This window comes from Cibotium barometz, chromosome 6, assembly GCF_041138505.1.
Source record: "Cibotium barometz isolate CiBa-2024 chromosome 6, ASM4113850v1, whole genome shotgun sequence".
NCBI lineage: Eukaryota > Viridiplantae > Streptophyta > Polypodiopsida > Cyatheales > Cibotiaceae > Cibotium > Cibotium barometz.
Window position 1 is genome coordinate 27,103,452 of NC_141051.1, and position 18,473 is coordinate 27,121,924.

The 18,473-nt window shown below is 39.0% G+C and overlaps 1 protein-coding gene across 2 annotated transcripts; it reads right to left on the reverse strand.

Moving 5' to 3' along the window:
• Nucleotides 1–11,518: 11,518 nt before the first annotated feature.
• Nucleotides 11,519–16,234, reverse strand: LOC147637588 (uncharacterized). 2 transcript variants are annotated; one of them, XM_086799401.1, is made up of 3 exons: nt 15,672–16,234; nt 14,504–14,900; nt 11,519–13,103 (listed from the first exon to the last, which is right to left on the reverse strand). In XM_086799401.1, exons 1-3 carry the CDS (start codon nt 15,775–15,777, stop codon nt 11,627–11,629), a joined length of 1,980 nt encoding a protein of 659 aa, XP_086655527.1. In that variant the 5' UTR covers nt 15,778–16,234; the 3' UTR covers nt 11,519–11,626. The 2 variants fall into 2 exon arrangements, with proteins under 2 accessions (XP_086655527.1, XP_086655528.1); XM_086799402.1 differs by lacking the exon at nt 15,672–16,234 and adding an exon at nt 15,055–15,479.
• Nucleotides 16,235–18,473: the final 2,239 nt, after the last annotated feature.

Sequence of the window (18,473 nt, forward strand, 5' to 3'; positions counted from 1 at the left end):
TCAACGTCTAGAAACTCTCATCTTCTAGCTCTCTCTCATCTCTTTTTTGACCTCATTGAGCTTCATTGCATCTTCTAGCTCTCTCATCTCTTTTTTGACCTCATTGAGTTCCATTGTTTCATTCTCTTGCTTCTATTCTATATGGAATCCACAAGACGTCCTTCTCGTTCAATAAACTCTTGTGTCGTACACAACAAAAGGGATGATGGAACTTGGGAACCCAAGAGTTTCACTGTAAACGACTGGGTTACTATGTTTCCCTCATGCAAGGGATCTCACAAGGTGAAAAAAACAAAAAGAGAGGATACAAAATACCATTGGAAGGGACACATTGCTGCTTTCAAGGTTACATCTGAAGGCTTGTTTGCTCAGGTCCAACATGTTTACATGGAAAAGGATATATACGTACCTCCAACAACATATTCCTATGCAAGCACATTGTAAGTTGTAGTTCAATTTTGTAAATATATTTTTTCTTTTTAATACAAGTTTTAACTTTCGATTTCTTCATATATCTTTCCCTCAACAAGTTTTGAGTGGTAGCTTTTGGAGAGCTTCAGTGGTACTTTCCAAGCCATTCAAAAAGAATTTGCAGAGCTCATGTATGGTGACCAGAATGCGACTTTTTTTTAATAAGGGTAATCTTTTTGTATACTACTACGCACAATACGTTGTTCCCCCAAAAACAGGTGTGTATGGGCAAATTGAGGATTTAGCAGTGCCAAGCCTTTCTTCTCTTAATTGGGACATTCCAGATGAAGCGACGGTGCAAAGCTTCAAACATAAAATATCCCAGGATATTCAAAAGGCCATGACTCCGGGAAGGATCTCGAGGAGGATATGGTTATCATGGTTTGTGCCTCTACATGTCTTTGTAGCTTGCTTCAAAGACGCAGAGTTACAGAGGACAAAGGCATCATGGCTAAGTAGAAACTTCCCATGAGATTATTTGGACAACATTATAGGACTGTTTTGGAAATCTAGAGAGTATGGCCATAAGGGTGACTACATAAGATGCAATGCATGCCCTCAATCCTTGGCTTTGTCTTATAATATCTCTCCACAATCTCTTACTATGGGTTATGATTATAGGAGATACAAACTTAAGTTGGGTATTTGGGAATCTTTGGATTCTGATATAGATTGCATGTCATTTAGGTTTGAGTTGCAGGTTATTCCACATGCTGAAAGAAAGGAGGTTAATGTCACCTCTCAGTGGACGTTAAAAGACGTTAGGGAAACCTTGGAGTTTCTTGACAACACCACCCCTACTTATGAATTCAAGGTCAATGGTACTACAATTGGAAGAAGAGCTGAATGCTCTATATATTGTATGAGTTGTTTACCTCCAACTGTCGTAATTTTTGAACCATGAATGAATAGACAATTGACATTTTTCTTGACCATTGCCATTTGTGAACAAACATTTAGTAGATAACTACATCTTTCATAAACAAATTGTGATTTATATACAATAAATGGTGCAAATACATCTTACGAGTTACAAAATGTCACTGTGTACGTGTGAAGTTACAAAATATTCTAATGCTCTTGATCTTCTCTTTGTTTATTTGGGCTCCCAGCTTTTGCTTGCTCTTGATCTTCACTTTGCTTATTTGGGCTCCCAGACTTTGCTTGCTCTTGGGCTTCACTTGGTTTTTTTGGACTCCCAGACTTTGCTTCCTCTTGTCCTTGAGCAAGAAAAGCACCAAAGGTGAGGGGCTTCTGAGCAGAGGGATTCTTTGCATATGAGATTTCTTTTGTGAGGTCCTCTTTGGCTGAGATGTCTTCTTTGTAGAGGACTTCTTTGCATGAGATTTCTTTTGTGAGGTCCTCTTTGGCTGAGATGTCTTCTTTGCAGAGGACTTCTTTGCGATGGTTTCCTTGGAGGCTTTTTGCATCTTCTCAAATTTTAAAGGATAATGCACATTAGCAAACCCTTGCCTTTGCCTTTATGTCTTTTCAGCTTCTTCTCCTTCCCTTTTCTCTGAGCCTGATCTCCTGGAGGAGGGGAGTCAGGATCTACAGGTGTAATTGCTTTGTCCAACATTATCTCAATACATCTCTTTCTTATCCACCAAATATAGGATTCAGGGTGTTTATTGCACTGCCAAAAAAAGTGGAGTTCTAAGACAAATAATGTAAGACAAAGTGGAGTTCTAAGACAAAGTGGAGTTCTAAGACAAATAATGTATAAATACATTAAGAGAGTAATGCAAAGGATTCTCTAGTTTTCTTACATTGACTTGTTGTTTTAACAACTAAAAATCTATTGTCCTACAGGCATTTGTAATCACCCTCCATCCACAACTAGTAACGTCAGACTGAATTGGAGCCTGAAATAATAGTGTAATTAGAAGAAATCCATCTTCAAACAAAGAAACATCAAACTAAATTCTCAATACCTCTTGCTGACAATACTTGAATGGCTTCTTTGGATCTGTAAGATCTTCATAATTCTTCTCTAAATATGCTAATATACAATTTTGCAAGCACTGCAATAAAGAGCATATCAGATAGGTGCAATGTTTGTACAAAATTGTGATAGTTGATGAAAAGAGATAATATGGTAGTTGATGAAAAGAGATACTTACATTTTGCATTGATCATGGATACCAGCTAAGGAGTTCATGAAAGTAACCTCTCTATTGAAAACATCAATGAGTGTAAGACTCAAATGGTGACTGCAAATAAAACAATAGTAAGAAAATATCTACTCACGAGTTATGAATTTAAAACTATTAAAAAACACCACCTTAAAAATATTAAAAAACACCACCTTAAAACTAATAAAAAATACTATCTTTCATTATATGGGATGAATATATAATAGTTTCTCAGGCTGTCATATGTCCTAAAAAAAAACTTCAATATTTGATCCTGTCTTTGAAAAGATATCACTTGATATTAGAGGATCAACCACAAATATGCTGCTTGAAATCTCTGTGGGCATTGTAGAAATGTATGCCCTATAATCAAAGACAGTATTAAGTATGGCAAACGGATAGAAAAGGAAAAAACTATGGCTAAAGAATGATGCTTACCTCATGCAACAGAATATTACAGAGTTAGATATTTTAATATTTTGTCCTCAGGTGAAATGCTCAAGTAATATTCAATCTCAGGGAGGAGACATTGATAATCATTTGACCATATACCTTGCCCATTCTATCATAATTCATACCACCAAGTGTCTTAACTTCCTCTTTATAAAAATTATCCTCCACCTCAAAAAGCATCTCTCTTTGGTTAAGTTCTTTTCTTGTTTCATGCTCATGTGTAACATCTTCAATAGTAGGCCCTTTAGCTTTGCGGGACCTCTTGGGAGGAATTGTAAGGATATCAAAGGCCCTAGTATCTGTGGTGGGAAGTGGCTTGAGAACTTTATCAAATCTATAACTAAGCCTGCTCACCAGTGAGAAATACTTGTTCATTAAAGTGACCCTGTGTGCATGTGCAGCAGCAATATAGGCATTATTCATGAAATCTATAAGAAAGTCTTCAGATGCTTCTTGTTGCAAGCACCACAATGCAGAAGCTTGCCACTTTTTGTATGGGGTATTACTTTTAGTTAAGACACCAATCCTGTCACATATTTGCTTTACTACACCACGGACGAAGGCATCCCTTGTTGGGATAAGATGATGAGTGTCAGCTTGGGCCTTCCTGATCTCTAAAAAACACCTCTTCATATAAAAAAATCTTGACTTTCTTTTCTTCTTAGGATTGGGTGCAGAAGCAACCTATGCTATCTTTGGATCTTCAGTATATAATTTTCTTGCAATTTTCTTTATCCTTGCCATAGATTGCACACTGAGAAATATTTGAGAAACCTTGCAATAATAGTCAAAATATTTTCAAGATTAATAGAAGACCCTCAAACAAGAAGAAATAAAGAAAGTGTACACGGCCAATGGTTTCAAATAGGCACACAAAAGTACTCTCTCTCTGGCTATTGTAAAAGGGTGACAAATATAAGTGAATGAAACAAACTAGTACAATAGCAAAACATTTGAATAAAGTAATCTTAAGGAATAGACATTATCAACGAAAAAGTAAACTTTTTGTTAAGCTCTCTACTCCATTAAAAAAGATGAATTAGCCTATTGGTCGAGCAAACATTCACATGCAAGCATTAGACATTACTATGCAAACCTCTATCAGAAACTATAATTCACCCTTAGGAAAGGCTATGAAATGTTGTCTCAACCCTACACTATTGTTCGCAAACAATGGTGCGATAGGGGGCAAAACAAATTGATGCTTTCGATAACTTCGCGTCGTAACGGACCGCTAACAACAGTACATACTGGCTAACAAGAGTACCCTCCCTGGCTATTATGAAATAGTGACAAATATGAGTGAATGCAACAAACAACAATACTCTCCATATCCATTCCAAAGTGTCATTGATAGTTTTTAAGAAAGGTCTAAAAACTGCTTCAAGAACTGGGTGTGTCACCCATATAAGGATTTCCGCAAACAGTGCGAAAGGGCACAAAATAGCTTTGTGCTTTGGATACAGTCGCGCCGTTACGGAAGGTTAAAAGCACAGATCAGAGACGGTGGCCACATACAAAATCGGGTAGTGTTGTAATTTCTATACAAACTCAAGGAAGGGCCCACACAACATTGTCGGCTCACCCCTACCTTGTTGACTGCAACGACGCGATATAGGGGCAAAACCGCACGCTGCTATCGATCCCTTCGTGCCATTACAGAAGCAAGAAGAATGCACTGGATCACCTGACGGCACGTGGAAACTATCCCTGGGAATGTCATGGTTACACGCAAGGACGGAGGTCTATGGAAGTCGAAAATGGATAATGTGGTCCCACATCTCTATATATACCTAACGGACCATTGGACACGTGGCATAATTCCATTCGTTGTCTCCAAAACAGCTAGTGACACGTGGCCCGCGTTCTCACTGGATCGTTCATCAATGGTACCTTCCACGTGGCGTTTCGTGATTCATTGTCATATATAAAAGAGTTATTTAAATTCTATGCATAGAAAGATGCATATTGGAAATAATTTTTTATTATAAAAGTGTTACTTTCATCAATATTGAATTTTATGCATAAATAGATGCATAGAAGATTTTTTTATTATAAAAGTGTTACTTTCATCAATATTGACTTTTATGCATAAATAGATGCATAAAACTTTTTATTATTATAAAAGTGTTACTTTCTCCAATATTGATTTTTATGCATAAATAGATGCTTAAAAGAATTTTTTAATTATAAAAGTGTTACTTTCATCAATATTAATTTTTATGCATAAATAGATGCTTAAAATATTTTTTTTTTAAAATTATAAAAGTGTCGATTTCATCAATATTAATTTTTATGCATAAATAGATGCATAACAATAATAATATATTCTATTATTAAATCTGTGACTCTTTGTCTCACTCCCTTGCTCTCTCTCTCTCTCTCTCTCTCTCTCTCTCTCTGTCTCTGTCTCACACACACACACACACACATGCATACTCACTGGTGTACATGCACATGTATAGATATGAGTGTGCATCTCTCTCTCTTTCTCTCTCTCTCTCTCTCTCTCTCTCTCTCTCACACACACACACACACGTGTGTATATGCACATGTATAGATACGAGTGTGCATCTCTCTCTCTGCATGCATGGCAAGGACACACAAAGAGAGAGATGCACACTCGTATCTATACATGTGCATGTACACACGTGTGTGTGCACATGGGTGTAGAGAGAGATTTACTAAGAGTTTCATGAGAAGAGAATCTCATTATTGATACCTAGAACTTCTCTTTCTCTCTCTCTCTCTCTCTCTCTCTCTCTCTAAATATATATATATATATATTATACACACATACAGCCACCTGTGTAAGGCTGTAGGTAAAGCGTCTTATTTCAGGACAATTTTATTAATGCATGCGTGTCACGTGTGATGCTGGTTCGGGATATTATTTTCACAAAAAGCTAATAGATGCTGGAGAGAAATATCATTCAAAGAAGGAAAAGGATGGTGGCACTGGGTTCAATGTAGACGAGGGGATGATCTATCACTGCAGGGTGGTCAGTCACGTCGCAATGGTCCCATGCAAGGTGACAAAAGAACACACAAAAAAAAAAAACACACACACACACACACACAAAGCCCACCACCATGCACGCCAGCTCTCATCACGAGCTTGTGGAATCTTTGGCAGGTCCATACCTGCAGGCTACATGTGCAGCAACCAACGGTACAAAAGCACTCTTTTCAAAAGGGGCGCACAGAAAAAACAAAGGGAAAAAACACACACACACACACACAAGCCTCATCATCATTATCACTGTACAGGAGCTTGAGATTCACAAGAGCAAACTCTATATACCCCCTGGTTTCTCATCCGCATTCGGATTTTGAAAGGTTGAATCTAAACTTTGTTTATAGATTGTTGCAAGCCTTTTGAGGATCATTGGGATGGGACTGTGTAAGCTTTTTGGGACGAGAACCCCCCCCCCACCTTCCTTTTGTATTTGTCTCCTTGGTCCCTTCTGTGACTCTACCGTTGTGCGCCCTCTTTTCATAGCTTTGCTTTTTCATGGCTTGCTGTAATCATAGCTTTGCTTTTTCATGGCTTGCCTGCCTGCAAGATGAAGATGACCAGCGCCTGCCTGCCTGCCTGCAAGATGGAAGAGAGAAGTGTAATCTTGGTGATGAAGTCCACCACCTTGCCTCATCATCGCCCTCTTTGCCTCTCCAGTCACCACACGAGACTTCCATGTTGGCCCAGAATCATAATTCATTTGCATTCCATGATTTCACCGTGTTCAATCAGAAGCAAATGACTTGTAAGTTGTACCCTCCTTCAACATAAAGGATGCAAAATCATAGCTTCCTCCCATGTATACCTTCATCCATACTTGCTTTTTGAGCATTTTGGCTCTAAAACACTAGCAAATTTTTAAAATGCCACTAAAATACATTTTTTTGTGTTGGAAAAAATAGGACTAAGAAGTGATAAACAATGTTTGGGAACCTATATGTACTTCTTTTTCACTCTTAACAAAGCCAAAAAAAAATTGAAGAAAATAGCTATAGTTTTTTGAAAATTTTATACTTGCTATTTTGGATTTTCGTCCTGCATTTTTTCAAGGTGAGGCACCTATTTCTTGAACACTAATGATAAGTCTTAATAAATATGTAGGTTATTAAGGCTTTGAAATTTGAGCAAAGGGATGCCAAGGGAACTTAGAGGATAGTAAGAATGCATCCTACCTAGAGCAATAATATGCCAATGTACTTGCACTTTTAGCAATAGTAAGTGTGTGGCAGAGTAGATAATTTCAGCCACATGTATACACAAATAACTTTAGCACTTAATATGGTTTGTTTGGGCTCATTTTGTAAAGAATGTGTGTTTTAGGGTAGCGTCAAGCTATAGTAAGAATGTACCAAACATGTTGACCTACATGTGTTGCTTAAAAACCTTTAGCACTTAGTATGGTTCGTTGTGGTCCATTTTGTAAAATAGTATCTTCTATGGTAGATTTGAGAAATTTAAGTTTTTGGAGGCTTTTATTACAATGAGCATCTTTGACTGATAGAAAATAATCATCTTTTTAATCTCGCCAAGTTGGGATGAAAAGGTATTAGGCTAAGTGTAACACATTCCTTATTGATAAAATCTTTCAAATTGTGCAAAAATAAATGTTATACTTATGTAAGTAGCTTTTTTGTCATCCTAACTAATACAACCCAAAAATGATGCGAATAACAATAAGAAAGTAGTGGTATGTGTTTTAAGGGCTTTGTTAGAGCTATAATTATTATATGGAAGGCCTATAATAAAATTAAAATTTTTAATTATCTTAACAATTGTAGATTCAAGCTTTCTATCATATATAAAATGACCTAAAGATCATGCAAGGACACAAATGTGTTTCCTCACACACTTTAAATGTGTACATTATGTAATCAATGAAGTCAATTATTTGCCACTCTATGAACCTTGATAGAAAATGGTTCTCGGAATGTATTGCAAAGTCATACAAAATTCTATAAAAAAGGGACCAATAAAATTTATCCAAAAAAATAGCGGCACTAACTATAGAGTTAGTTTGTTCTTAAAGAAATGAGCATGTTGTGGCTTACACCAATAATTCATCCAATGCTAATTAAGGAAAGATAAAAGTAGATCTTCCACAAAGCTCATGCTCGCACCGAATTGTGTAAAGCCAAAATTGGTTATCTCCTTTTCGTTCCATCAAAGGGTATTTATACAAAAGATTGAAGTTTTAAGAGCTTGTCGCACACCTTCTTAAACCTTATGTGCTAAATGAAAAGATCCCCCCACTTGTTTGCATTGTCTAGGCCCTTTTAGACAATATTTGACCAAAAGACCCTCTAAAGCCATCTATAAGTAACACAGAATGGAGAATGTCTCACCATCCTCAATGAAAAGTGAAACATAAACGGTGAACATGCCTCAACCATGGCAATCTTACATAGTAAGATGACTAAGCATTGTCATTGCAGTGGTTAGTTGTCAAAGCCACCAATGTGTGGGATGCTAGGCCAATGAAAACCATCGTGAACACTAGGAGAGGTTGGACAAAGGGGGGATGGACAAGGGTTTTTTTTTTTAAGGGGGAGGGGGGGGCTTAGGGTTTGTATTCATTGTGTGTTGCATAGATGGAAATAGCTATAGATGTGGATAGTGCTATATGCACATGAAAATAGAAGGGGGGGAGCTTAGGGTTTGTACTCATTATGTGTACTCATTATGTGATCCTCCTTTTGTATGTGTTATAAACATGGACAATGCTAGCTACACATGTGTCCCATGAAGGCAAAGTAGCCAAGAGGAGAGGCAACAAAGAGGAGCAGAGTAGGACCTAGGACAATGAGGTAGCAAACGAGTGACAACAAAGAGGTGCAAACAACTTGTGATTAAATGAAAGCTCCCCTGCTTGTCATTAGTTTTGTGGGTTTGGAGGGGGGGGGGGGGGGGGGGGCTTTGGCTTAGTAAGAGTCCCAAACTATTGAGATGGCCATATTTTATATCGCACCAGCGTAAAACAAGGTGTATTTTTAAAAAAAATATTTGAATATTTTGAAAACAATAGGCTCAATAAATGGTTTTATAGGGAAGTAGTTAGTGCGATTATGTGTGGGTAAACCTAGGTGCTAGGTTTGAATCTTGGAAATTGCACCCAACCCTAATACACACTCTAACATATGCTAACACAACCCCCCCTCGGCCCCTTCTCTCCCTCTCTCTTCCCAACACCTAGATTTTTAGCGTGATGAGTGGGACAACCCTAGTGACTCAAAAAATACCATGTTTAGTGCAATTCCACCTTCTAATTATAAAAAAATACCTTTAAATTTTTAAACCAAAGGTTTTAAAATTTGAAAGTTTTGATGGAAATAAATTATCGCATTTATTTGCTAATCTATAAGCGATTTACCTTTGCTTAGCAAGGGTATACCACCATTTGTAGTTAAAGTTTTTTCTAACCCTCTTGATAGGGTTTCTCAACACATAGAAAAACACACTCAAAGTTAGCACACTAGAGTAAATGAACAAATATTGCTAAAAGAGTTACCACCTCTAGGTCCTCTAACACACTTAAGTTCTAGATGGTGTATCGGAATGTTATTTTTTTATAGTGGAATTTATGCACCCACATGAGCAAGCCTTAACCTCACCCTGTTTACATCATTTTCATGACGATATTGTGGTGCAACATAGGTGGTTTCAAACCCAATAACTTCTCCCCTGTAAACCGGTGCACTACAATGCCCAAGATACTGAATCGAAAGGTTTGATGGAGATTGGATGTAGATTTCATGTTCTCCCATGCAATGATTAATGGTTGGTCAAATTTTGAAGCAAGTTGACTTGGCTAGAAGTAAGAAATGTGACTTGGCCATGGATAGTAAAGCCATATCGACTTGGCAAACCTTAGTGGATGAAGCGGCATGGGAATGTAAAGTAGATGTGTGCAAGCAATGCACTTGGCCAAGTTAACTAGGCTTGTATAGGGAACGATCCCAATAATATAGCTCATAGAAGCATTTAGGCCCCCTTTGGAGCCCCCAAACAAGAGCCCCTTGAATGCCTTACTAACCAGTCGATAATGTGTTGTTGGAAATAAATTTTAAACTAAGAGCAATGTGAGTACCACTAATGATGTGTTTTTGTTTTAGGCAGCATAGTAATGTATCAAATCTTCACACACTCCTCACAAGCCAATTGATGTCACTAAGGCCCATCAGGTGTATAAATTGGGTGTTGGGCATGTTGACATCTTAAAAAACAAAAAAAAAAATCTCACAAAAGAAACCTTACTAATAAGAGCTAGTGGAAATCCAAACGAAGGAACATTGTTTTGAAAAAAGGAGGAGGATTTTCACATCTGTTAATCAACTATCAGTTGCAACTACTTGCATGCTAAGGTGACAACAAGCATATGCTTGAACTACGAGCATGGAAACCATATGCAAGGATAGCTTCGAACAACAGTCTTGTTAATCAACTATCAGTTGCAACTACTTGCATGCTAAGGTGACAACAAGCATATGCTTGAACTACGAGCATGGAAACCATATGCAAGGATAGCTTCGAACAACAGTCTTGCGTTTATGAGCAACCATAGGCAATTGGACTTAAGCTATGGTTTTTTTTTGCAACCATGATCAATGTAACAATTGAGCACCATGATGGTGGCTAAGCTTGAGCATTGTTTCTTATAAAACTTTGACTTGTATCACTCGTGTGAAAGTGATTTAAATGTGTGGTAGCGTCCTCCATATACAAATATATATATATATATATATATACAAATATATATGTATATATATATATATACATATATCGAGCATACTAACTCCTCTCTCAATTTTGCAAGTTCTTACCAATCTTTCGTAGGGGACAGGGAGGGTTGAGCTAGATCATATTCAAGGCTTGACAAAAATGACAAGCTGAAATTTTAAACAACCGACTAGAAATATATCAAGCCCTTACAAAAAAAATTCAAATTTACTAGTTTTTAGTTAAAATACCGGCAAAATATACAAATTTAGCCTAGAAAAGCCGTTAGTTTATAAGCATGTCCTTATTTTGACCGGTTTTTTAAAAAAATGCTTTTATCGAGCCCTGGTCATATTTGGCCTACACCCACCCACATACACCGCCCACCAACCAACAAAACACACACACACACACACACACACACATTTTAGATGGAAGATACGGCACAATAAATCGAAAGCTTTTGTGGATTGAATTGAGGTCGTTTGGAGTGCGCACAGGTAACATCGAATGTCAAAACAGTTGAAAATCCAAAGGAGACCAAATTTAGTGCAAAAAAATTATGTGTAAGGTACAGAATGCAGAAGTTTGCATTAAAACACTAATAAAGGGTGGCATAGAGATCATGCTTTTTTATTAGTCTAATCTATTTTCTTGATAGAGAAATACTTTGGTCACCCTCTTTTTTCACATGACATATGTAACCACCATCAAAGGATTTCATATATGATGTAAGAATGCACACTCAGTATAAGCATACCTGAGTCCTGTCATTAATTATTATTTAAGATACCCTGCACCAGGACATTAGTAAATGATGTACAATGTATATGCCTTAGGACCCTGGAGAATGCCTCCCCTCTTGTCTTGCCTGCATGCTGTCTTTGTAATGAGTAGTGGGTTCCACCTTGATGCCTGCACTCAATGAAGTAATGCTGGCTATCTCTCTTTGGGAGAGAGTTCTCCCCATGCCCATGCCAGCCGCCGCACCCGCCTCCACACTATGGCCTCCAACACCTAGGAAATCCAATGTTGTTCTGTCACCTTCCTGTTTATCTCCTCCTTGTGGGCCTCCAAGTCCTGCCTGTGTGGTACCATCTTGGAACTTAGATCCTCCATACAATAGATCAGATCGCCCCACCATGTGATGATACTTGTTGCTGTCCTGCATGAAACCCCTTACATTGCTCAATGAGGAAGAAGACATAACACTTGAAGTGCTTTCAAACAATGCAGCCCCCCCACCACACAAGGAGTCCATGAATTCTTGGACACTCCCTTGCCCGCTGTACAATGCTGGATAAAGTGAACCTCCTGCTCCATGTGCTCCATATCCATGGCCACGATCGAAACTACGACACCCTGCTGCTGGGTTCGCAGTCAAAAATGCAGGCCAAGAGCTTGATGGGGGGCTAGTGATTCCAGCCCATGAATCTTGTTGTGGTCCACCTGGTGCCATGGAACTTGACTCTGCTCCAGTTCTGAAATTTCGGAACAAAGATGGGTTGCTTGATGTTGCACCCATCATTGCAGCTTTCTGAAGCAACGCTGTAGCAGGCATTTGAGCACTTCCTGTATGTTGTTGATGATGAGGGTATGCTTTTGATGGCACATAACCATTCCCAAAATAATTTGCAGCAGAAGGAAGTGCAAATTGGGACACAGTAGAACTTCTAGCCAGACAATTGGCACCCATGGATAGCCCTGTCATACCATTGCTTGCATGCTGCCCCACACCATATCCCTGTGGTTCTGAGTCACTATTGGCTGAAGTCAGCATACTTGTATACATACCCACACCAGCTGAGGATGAAGGCCATTGCATTGTTTCATCACTTTCTGAACCCAAACCTCCAACTTTGTTCGTGCCTCTGAAGGCCGGCCTAGCATCAGTTTGGGGTGGGCATCCCAGCATTTGTAATGTACCTGGAGGACCAGGTCCCGGACCTGTTCCTAAACAGAGAGATAGGCCTGGACCTTTGCTTGGTTTATAAGATTTCACTTCTATGCCATTTTGTACCCATTTTGATGTTGAAGGTGATATCCCACCCTCATTCAATGCAAAGTTAGGCCTGAAATCTTCTCGCACAGGAGGCTTGGAGACCTCAGCATCCAGTGGTCCATTGGTGAGTTGAGAAAGAGGAGATGAAGGGTTCTCTATAGCATTTGAAAGCTCTCCAGCTGGAGCAGTTAGTGCATTGCCATCAGGACCACCGGAATGTTGGCTTTCAACCTGCCTGTGTGCTGAAACTTTTGCACTTTCTTCAGCCAAGGCATCGCAGAATGCTCGGTGGGTGATAAAACTGTCCCTCCTGCATGTCAAATCAGTCCGCGTTAGTGGCACCTTCAGAAGAAAGGAGAAAGGAAACATGAAATGATTCTAATGCTTATTAAATTAGCCTGTTTAATGTGTGTTGATTCAAATGTCCTTTATTGAATTCATGTAATGCACTTGTTGCCTAGAGATGCTTTAGCAAATCCTTAAAACAACGGGCCAATTTGTCTCTTATGATGAAAATGAGAAGGAAGACATGGATGGTTCATCATGTTTGATTGAATGCATGAAAAGCTAAATGGGGTGGTGGGTTGAGGTTGGAGAGGCGCAGCATCATCGACTGATTAGCAGGATCTCTACCCGGAAAAAAAAACATCGTTGGCAACAAACATTGGAAAGTGATGTTTGGCATTGACCACTTTGGTTAGAACACTGCATTACATTAAGCTTGACCTTAGGAAGAAATTCCTATGTAGAGTCGATGAAGAGATCGTGATTGCCATTAAGCACAGCTGGGCCATTATCGTTGTGGTGAGCATAACTACTAGGAGTAGGGAGAGAGACCAGAGCTCGCTCTTAGGTGAAGAATGAAGGATGGGGTATCCATCGGCTGAGGAGAGTGGGATTCAAACTTGAGACCCCTGCTCAAGAGTTCTAATACTTACCAAATACCAAAATCTGTGGACTAATCCATTTCGTTTGTGAGTTATGCAAGTGCAAAGTGGGTCACTTGGTTGTTTTTGACAGTTTTATGTTGAAAACACAACTTTGACCGTTTTGAATTCTCTCAAAGAGACCTTAGAACTCATTTTAAGAGATCACTGAGATGTGCTTTATAGAGCATTAGAAGTCCTAAACTCTGTAGTTTTGACTTATCTCTAATTCCAAATAGATTGGAAGATATTACTCTCCCAAAGAGTTCAGTTATTAGGCTTTGCCTTAGAAATTGCTATCAAGATTGACTATCTTATCTATATAGAGTAGATATTACTCTCCCAAAGAGTTCAGTTATTAGGCTTTGCCTTAGAAATTGCTATCAAGATTGACTATCTTATCTGTGAGATCCCTGTCCCCGTCGTTGCCAATGGTGTTGGAGAGGGTTTGGCTTGGTAAGTTGGGATGAAAACAGGGTTGGGACCTTGCCATCCCCAAGTTCGGATGATTATATTGCCAAGCAACTAATCAATGGGGTTGGGACCTCGCCATCCCCAAGTTCTGACGATTATAGTGCCAAGCAACTAATCAACATAAAGAGAACTTAAGAGTGCTTGGATACATTAGGAGAGGGTTGAAGGGCTAATTGGTTGCTTTAAAAAGCTAATCAGCACAAACAAAGAAGAAAAAAAAACCAAAAAGGGAGGTTCAAGACTCTTGCATGCACCATTCACCATGTGTTAAAGCTTTTCTGTGTGGGAAATCCCCAACAACTATACTAACCTCGAGAACAAGGTTCCACAGTCGCATTGATACTCACGGGTTCCGCAGATTTTCTGGTGGGCTTTCCAGTCGGACTGGACAGCATATCTCTTGGAGCATTTCTCACACTTCCATTTCTTCTCCCCATGCTTTCTAGAGAAGTGTTTCTTGATGCCTGTGAGGTCCCCAAGGGCCCTTGATGGGTCATGATGTACACACGTGGCCTCCGGGCACACATACACTCTCTTCCTTATCTCTTGACCCTCCCTCTGCTTCAGCTTCCATGGCAGGTTGTGGCCTCTTCTGTGTAACTGCAGATTCTGGTCCCTTTGAAATCCCTTGCCACAAACTTCGCACACGAACCTGTTTGTCGCCATTAGGGTTTTTGGTGACAGTGCTATTACGTCTGCATGTGGGTCTGCAAGAAAAAGATCACACACCATGAGAAGACAAGCCCAATTCTCTACAGAGACAGGAAACAAGCCCAATTTTCCACAGTTTGACTTTATGCGATGATTGCAAGCAAAGCCCAAAACAACCCAATTTTCTACAAAGGCTGCAACCAAGCTCACAGTAGTCCATTATCAATCAAGCCCAAAACAGCCTATTTTCTGCAAAGAATCGAGGCAATTAAGTTCACAGTAGCCCACTATCAATCAAGCCCAAAACAGCCCATTTTCTGCAAAGAATCAGTACTGAAATTAAATCCAGAACAGCCCATTCTCGATAACAGGTTGAACCATTGAAATCAAGCTAAAAGGAGCCCAATTTGCTGCAAAAGACTCGAGGGTGGGATTAAGGTCAAAACAGCCTATTATATGTAATAGAATCATTAAAGAGAGTAAGGCTAAAACAGTCCACTTAGAATGGAATAACGTCAAAACAGCCCGTTAAGAATGAAATTAAGGTCAAAGCAGCCCATTATATGCAATCAAATCAAGATAGGGATGAAGGTCAAAGGATTCCATTCTATGCAATAGAATCAAGAATTCGGATAAAGATTGCTCTTAGAGATAGAGAGCCCAAGTCTTTAATCAACAAAATAATCAAGATTTCTGTCAAATCCAAGTCAGCTATCAGCAGAGACCAGCATGCGGGCGTGCACACACACACACACACACACACAGAGACACACACACAGAGAGAGAGAGAGAGAGAGAGAGAGAGAGAGAAAGAGAGAATCCATTACCTGGAGTACCAGGCAGATTTCTCTTCTTCTTTACCACTGCTTGCTGCTGCTCATACCCGTTACCCATCGGAGCAAAGCCATTAACTTCCCCTGAAACAGAAGACATGTCGCCTACTAGAGAGCTAATACATACAAATCACCAAGATCATCACCTGCTACTACCTCTGCACACGCCCATAAGGTCCCCTTTGACCACTCTTCTAATTATGATAATCGCTGCATTAACTACTCCCCCTAATTCCTCTTCTAATTTTCGATCTTTAATGCAAAAGCAATGGCTGCACCATTGCCATCACTGTCATTGATTGATGGTAATTACTACGCAATGATGATAATAAGGGGCAAAAAGAGGAGTTAAAAAGGGGGGAGGGTGGAGGATGTCATGATCAAAACCGAGAGGAGTGGTTGCTGCTGTTGCCAACTGGTTTATTTGAGTCTTCTATGAGAAAAGAAGTTGGCCTATATTGTCTGGTGGAACAATAATGTGTGGAGAAGACACCATGATAACCTAAGTTAAACATCTACCAATAATCTAATTATAGCTTAACCATAAATTGAAATTCTCCTTACTCTAATGAGAGATCGTGATCACCATAATCCATGATGGCTTGCCCATGATTACCATAATCCATGATGGCTTTGACCATGATTACCATAATCTTCCCTACTCTTATGATGTCTCATATCATAGTTTTTAACTTTTCCTTGGCCCTCTTATGAAGGGTATTTATGTATTAAGGTCCTCTTTAGAATAATCTCCACCTCCATGTCCAAACTACCACAAGTGGACAAATAAGACCACCTCAAGGGTCACACAACCGCCCATGCTTTGATTTTTGACAACATTGTTCCATCAGATACACCCAAAAATTTCTATGGAACATCAAACCAAACACTAATTCTTTGAGAAAACAATGAAAAAGTGTGGGCCCCCCCACCTCAACACACACACACACACACACCCACCACACACACATACCCTCCACCACACACACCAAAAAAGAAACTATGTTATCATTTCGTTATGTCTTGTTGAAGTTTTGAACTAGTATGGGCTAACCTTGAATTCCTTATCATCACCCCATCTATGGAAGACTCACATTGATGTGCTTTGTGTCCCATCACAGTTTTTCCTACTTGCCTCTTTCATGAAAGTCTACCCTCAACATCTTTGATCTACCCTTGCCATGCTTGAATTTTTAAGATCCTCATACTTATTTCAGGGTTGTTAAAAACTAGGAAACATTTTTTCGATTATCAAAAAATACGCGTAATGTTTAAAAGCCTTAACTCTACGCCTCCCATCACATATGATGGGTAAATACGCCCGTAAAAAAAAGTGACCCTCATCCTAACTTTTCCAAAAGTGAGAGGCTTTACACGAAATGATGGGTGGACAATGCTCAAGATGGATGCACAACACTGTTCGCACTTGCTTGCCCATCACACCTATAGAGAGCTTTGGCAGATAGGTTAGATGTGTACAATATTTTCACACAAGCTCCTCTAATTATGTCTTGGAGCTTTATATGAGTTCCCTTTTAGGCATGTTAACAAAATATTGAAAGGGTTTCCCTGACCCTTTCCTCTTGAAAGTGTACTTAAAAACCTATGTATGGGTGCTCCTTGGACATTGACCAAGTATTTTGGGATGGCTTTAGCTCCATTCATAGAGATACACACCTATTGCAAGCAAGAGTGGAACCTAAAAAAATCAAAAGTGAGAAAGGAGGAGCCTTCTTACATGGAGGCAGCCTTATGTGAACATGTTCTGTGGTTGGTGTCCTCATCCACCTTGTACCTATACCTATCATGACCTCCCCTTATGTTATTGGCTTTCTAACATGAGATGCCATGCTTCCATACGTGCACTTTCACATGCGCTACTATGAACCATATCTAAATGCATATGCTATTTTCCATTTTTAGCCTTATATACATATGCAACGATTGTAGGCATGGACATACTTAATCTTGCTTATCCATTAAGTACATATGCTATTAATAAGTTTACATAAACTTAAAGCTTGAAAGGAGACAAATGCATTACTACCCTCTATTAAGTCAATGTCCATGCCTTACCTTGACTATGCGCTACTTTTTCTTCTCAAAGACATAATGGTATTGAGTGTTGTTCCATCACTTAAGCCCTTTTTAAGAATTCCTATGATTATGTGCTTTCCTTGTATATTTAACTAGGTTTGATTTTTTATGGTATGTGCATTTTTGGGGTGAGCATGCTTGTCTTTTAACATTTTGACCACATCATTAATGATGAAAACATTTAGATGATAGATAATTAAAATTGGCTAATATTCATGGGACTCTCATCATTTTGATGAGTGATCCTTCTTGTAAAAAATCACCATTGCATTTAATCACTCCTGGTGGTGGATAATATATGGAACTCCCATCATTTTGATGAGGAGTGATCCTTCTTTCAAAAAATCACCATTGTATTTAGCCTACTCTCTTGGATAAGTGTCATTAATTTACGTAGAAAATTTTCACAATCAACCACTTTGAAGTCGAGCTCTTAGCGGACCTCTAAAATTACACCCCTCACCCCCAAACATTCTCTCTCTGCCTAAATAATATCAAATATTACTTCCATCATTATTATTTGGTGTTGCCATAAAACAAATAAACTAGTTGGCATCGAGTCACTTATCAATTGTACATGTCACAAGACACTTGTAATTTGCACCATGCAAGTTGATTTGATTGTATAATGTGGATGGAAAAAGATGTGAAGGGGATATACCTTTTCTAATGCATTACATAGATGCTCCTACTCAAGTT

What these genes read in the sequence shown, in the direction of transcription:
- LOC147637588 (XM_086799401.1), bottom strand. Translation starts at nt 15,777, where the DNA reads ATGTCTTCTGTTTCAGGGGAAGTTAATGGCTTTGCTCCGATGGGTAAC. An exon ending in AAATCTGCCTGGTACTCCAG is followed by an intron (nt 14,901 to 15,671) that starts GTAATGGATTCT and finishes TTTTTCTTGCAG; the next exon opens with ACCCACATGCAGACGTAATA. An exon ending in TGTGGAACCTTGTTCTCGAG is followed by an intron (nt 13,104 to 14,503) that starts GTTAGTATAGTT and finishes TTTGACATGCAG; the next exon opens with GAGGGACAGTTTTATCACCC.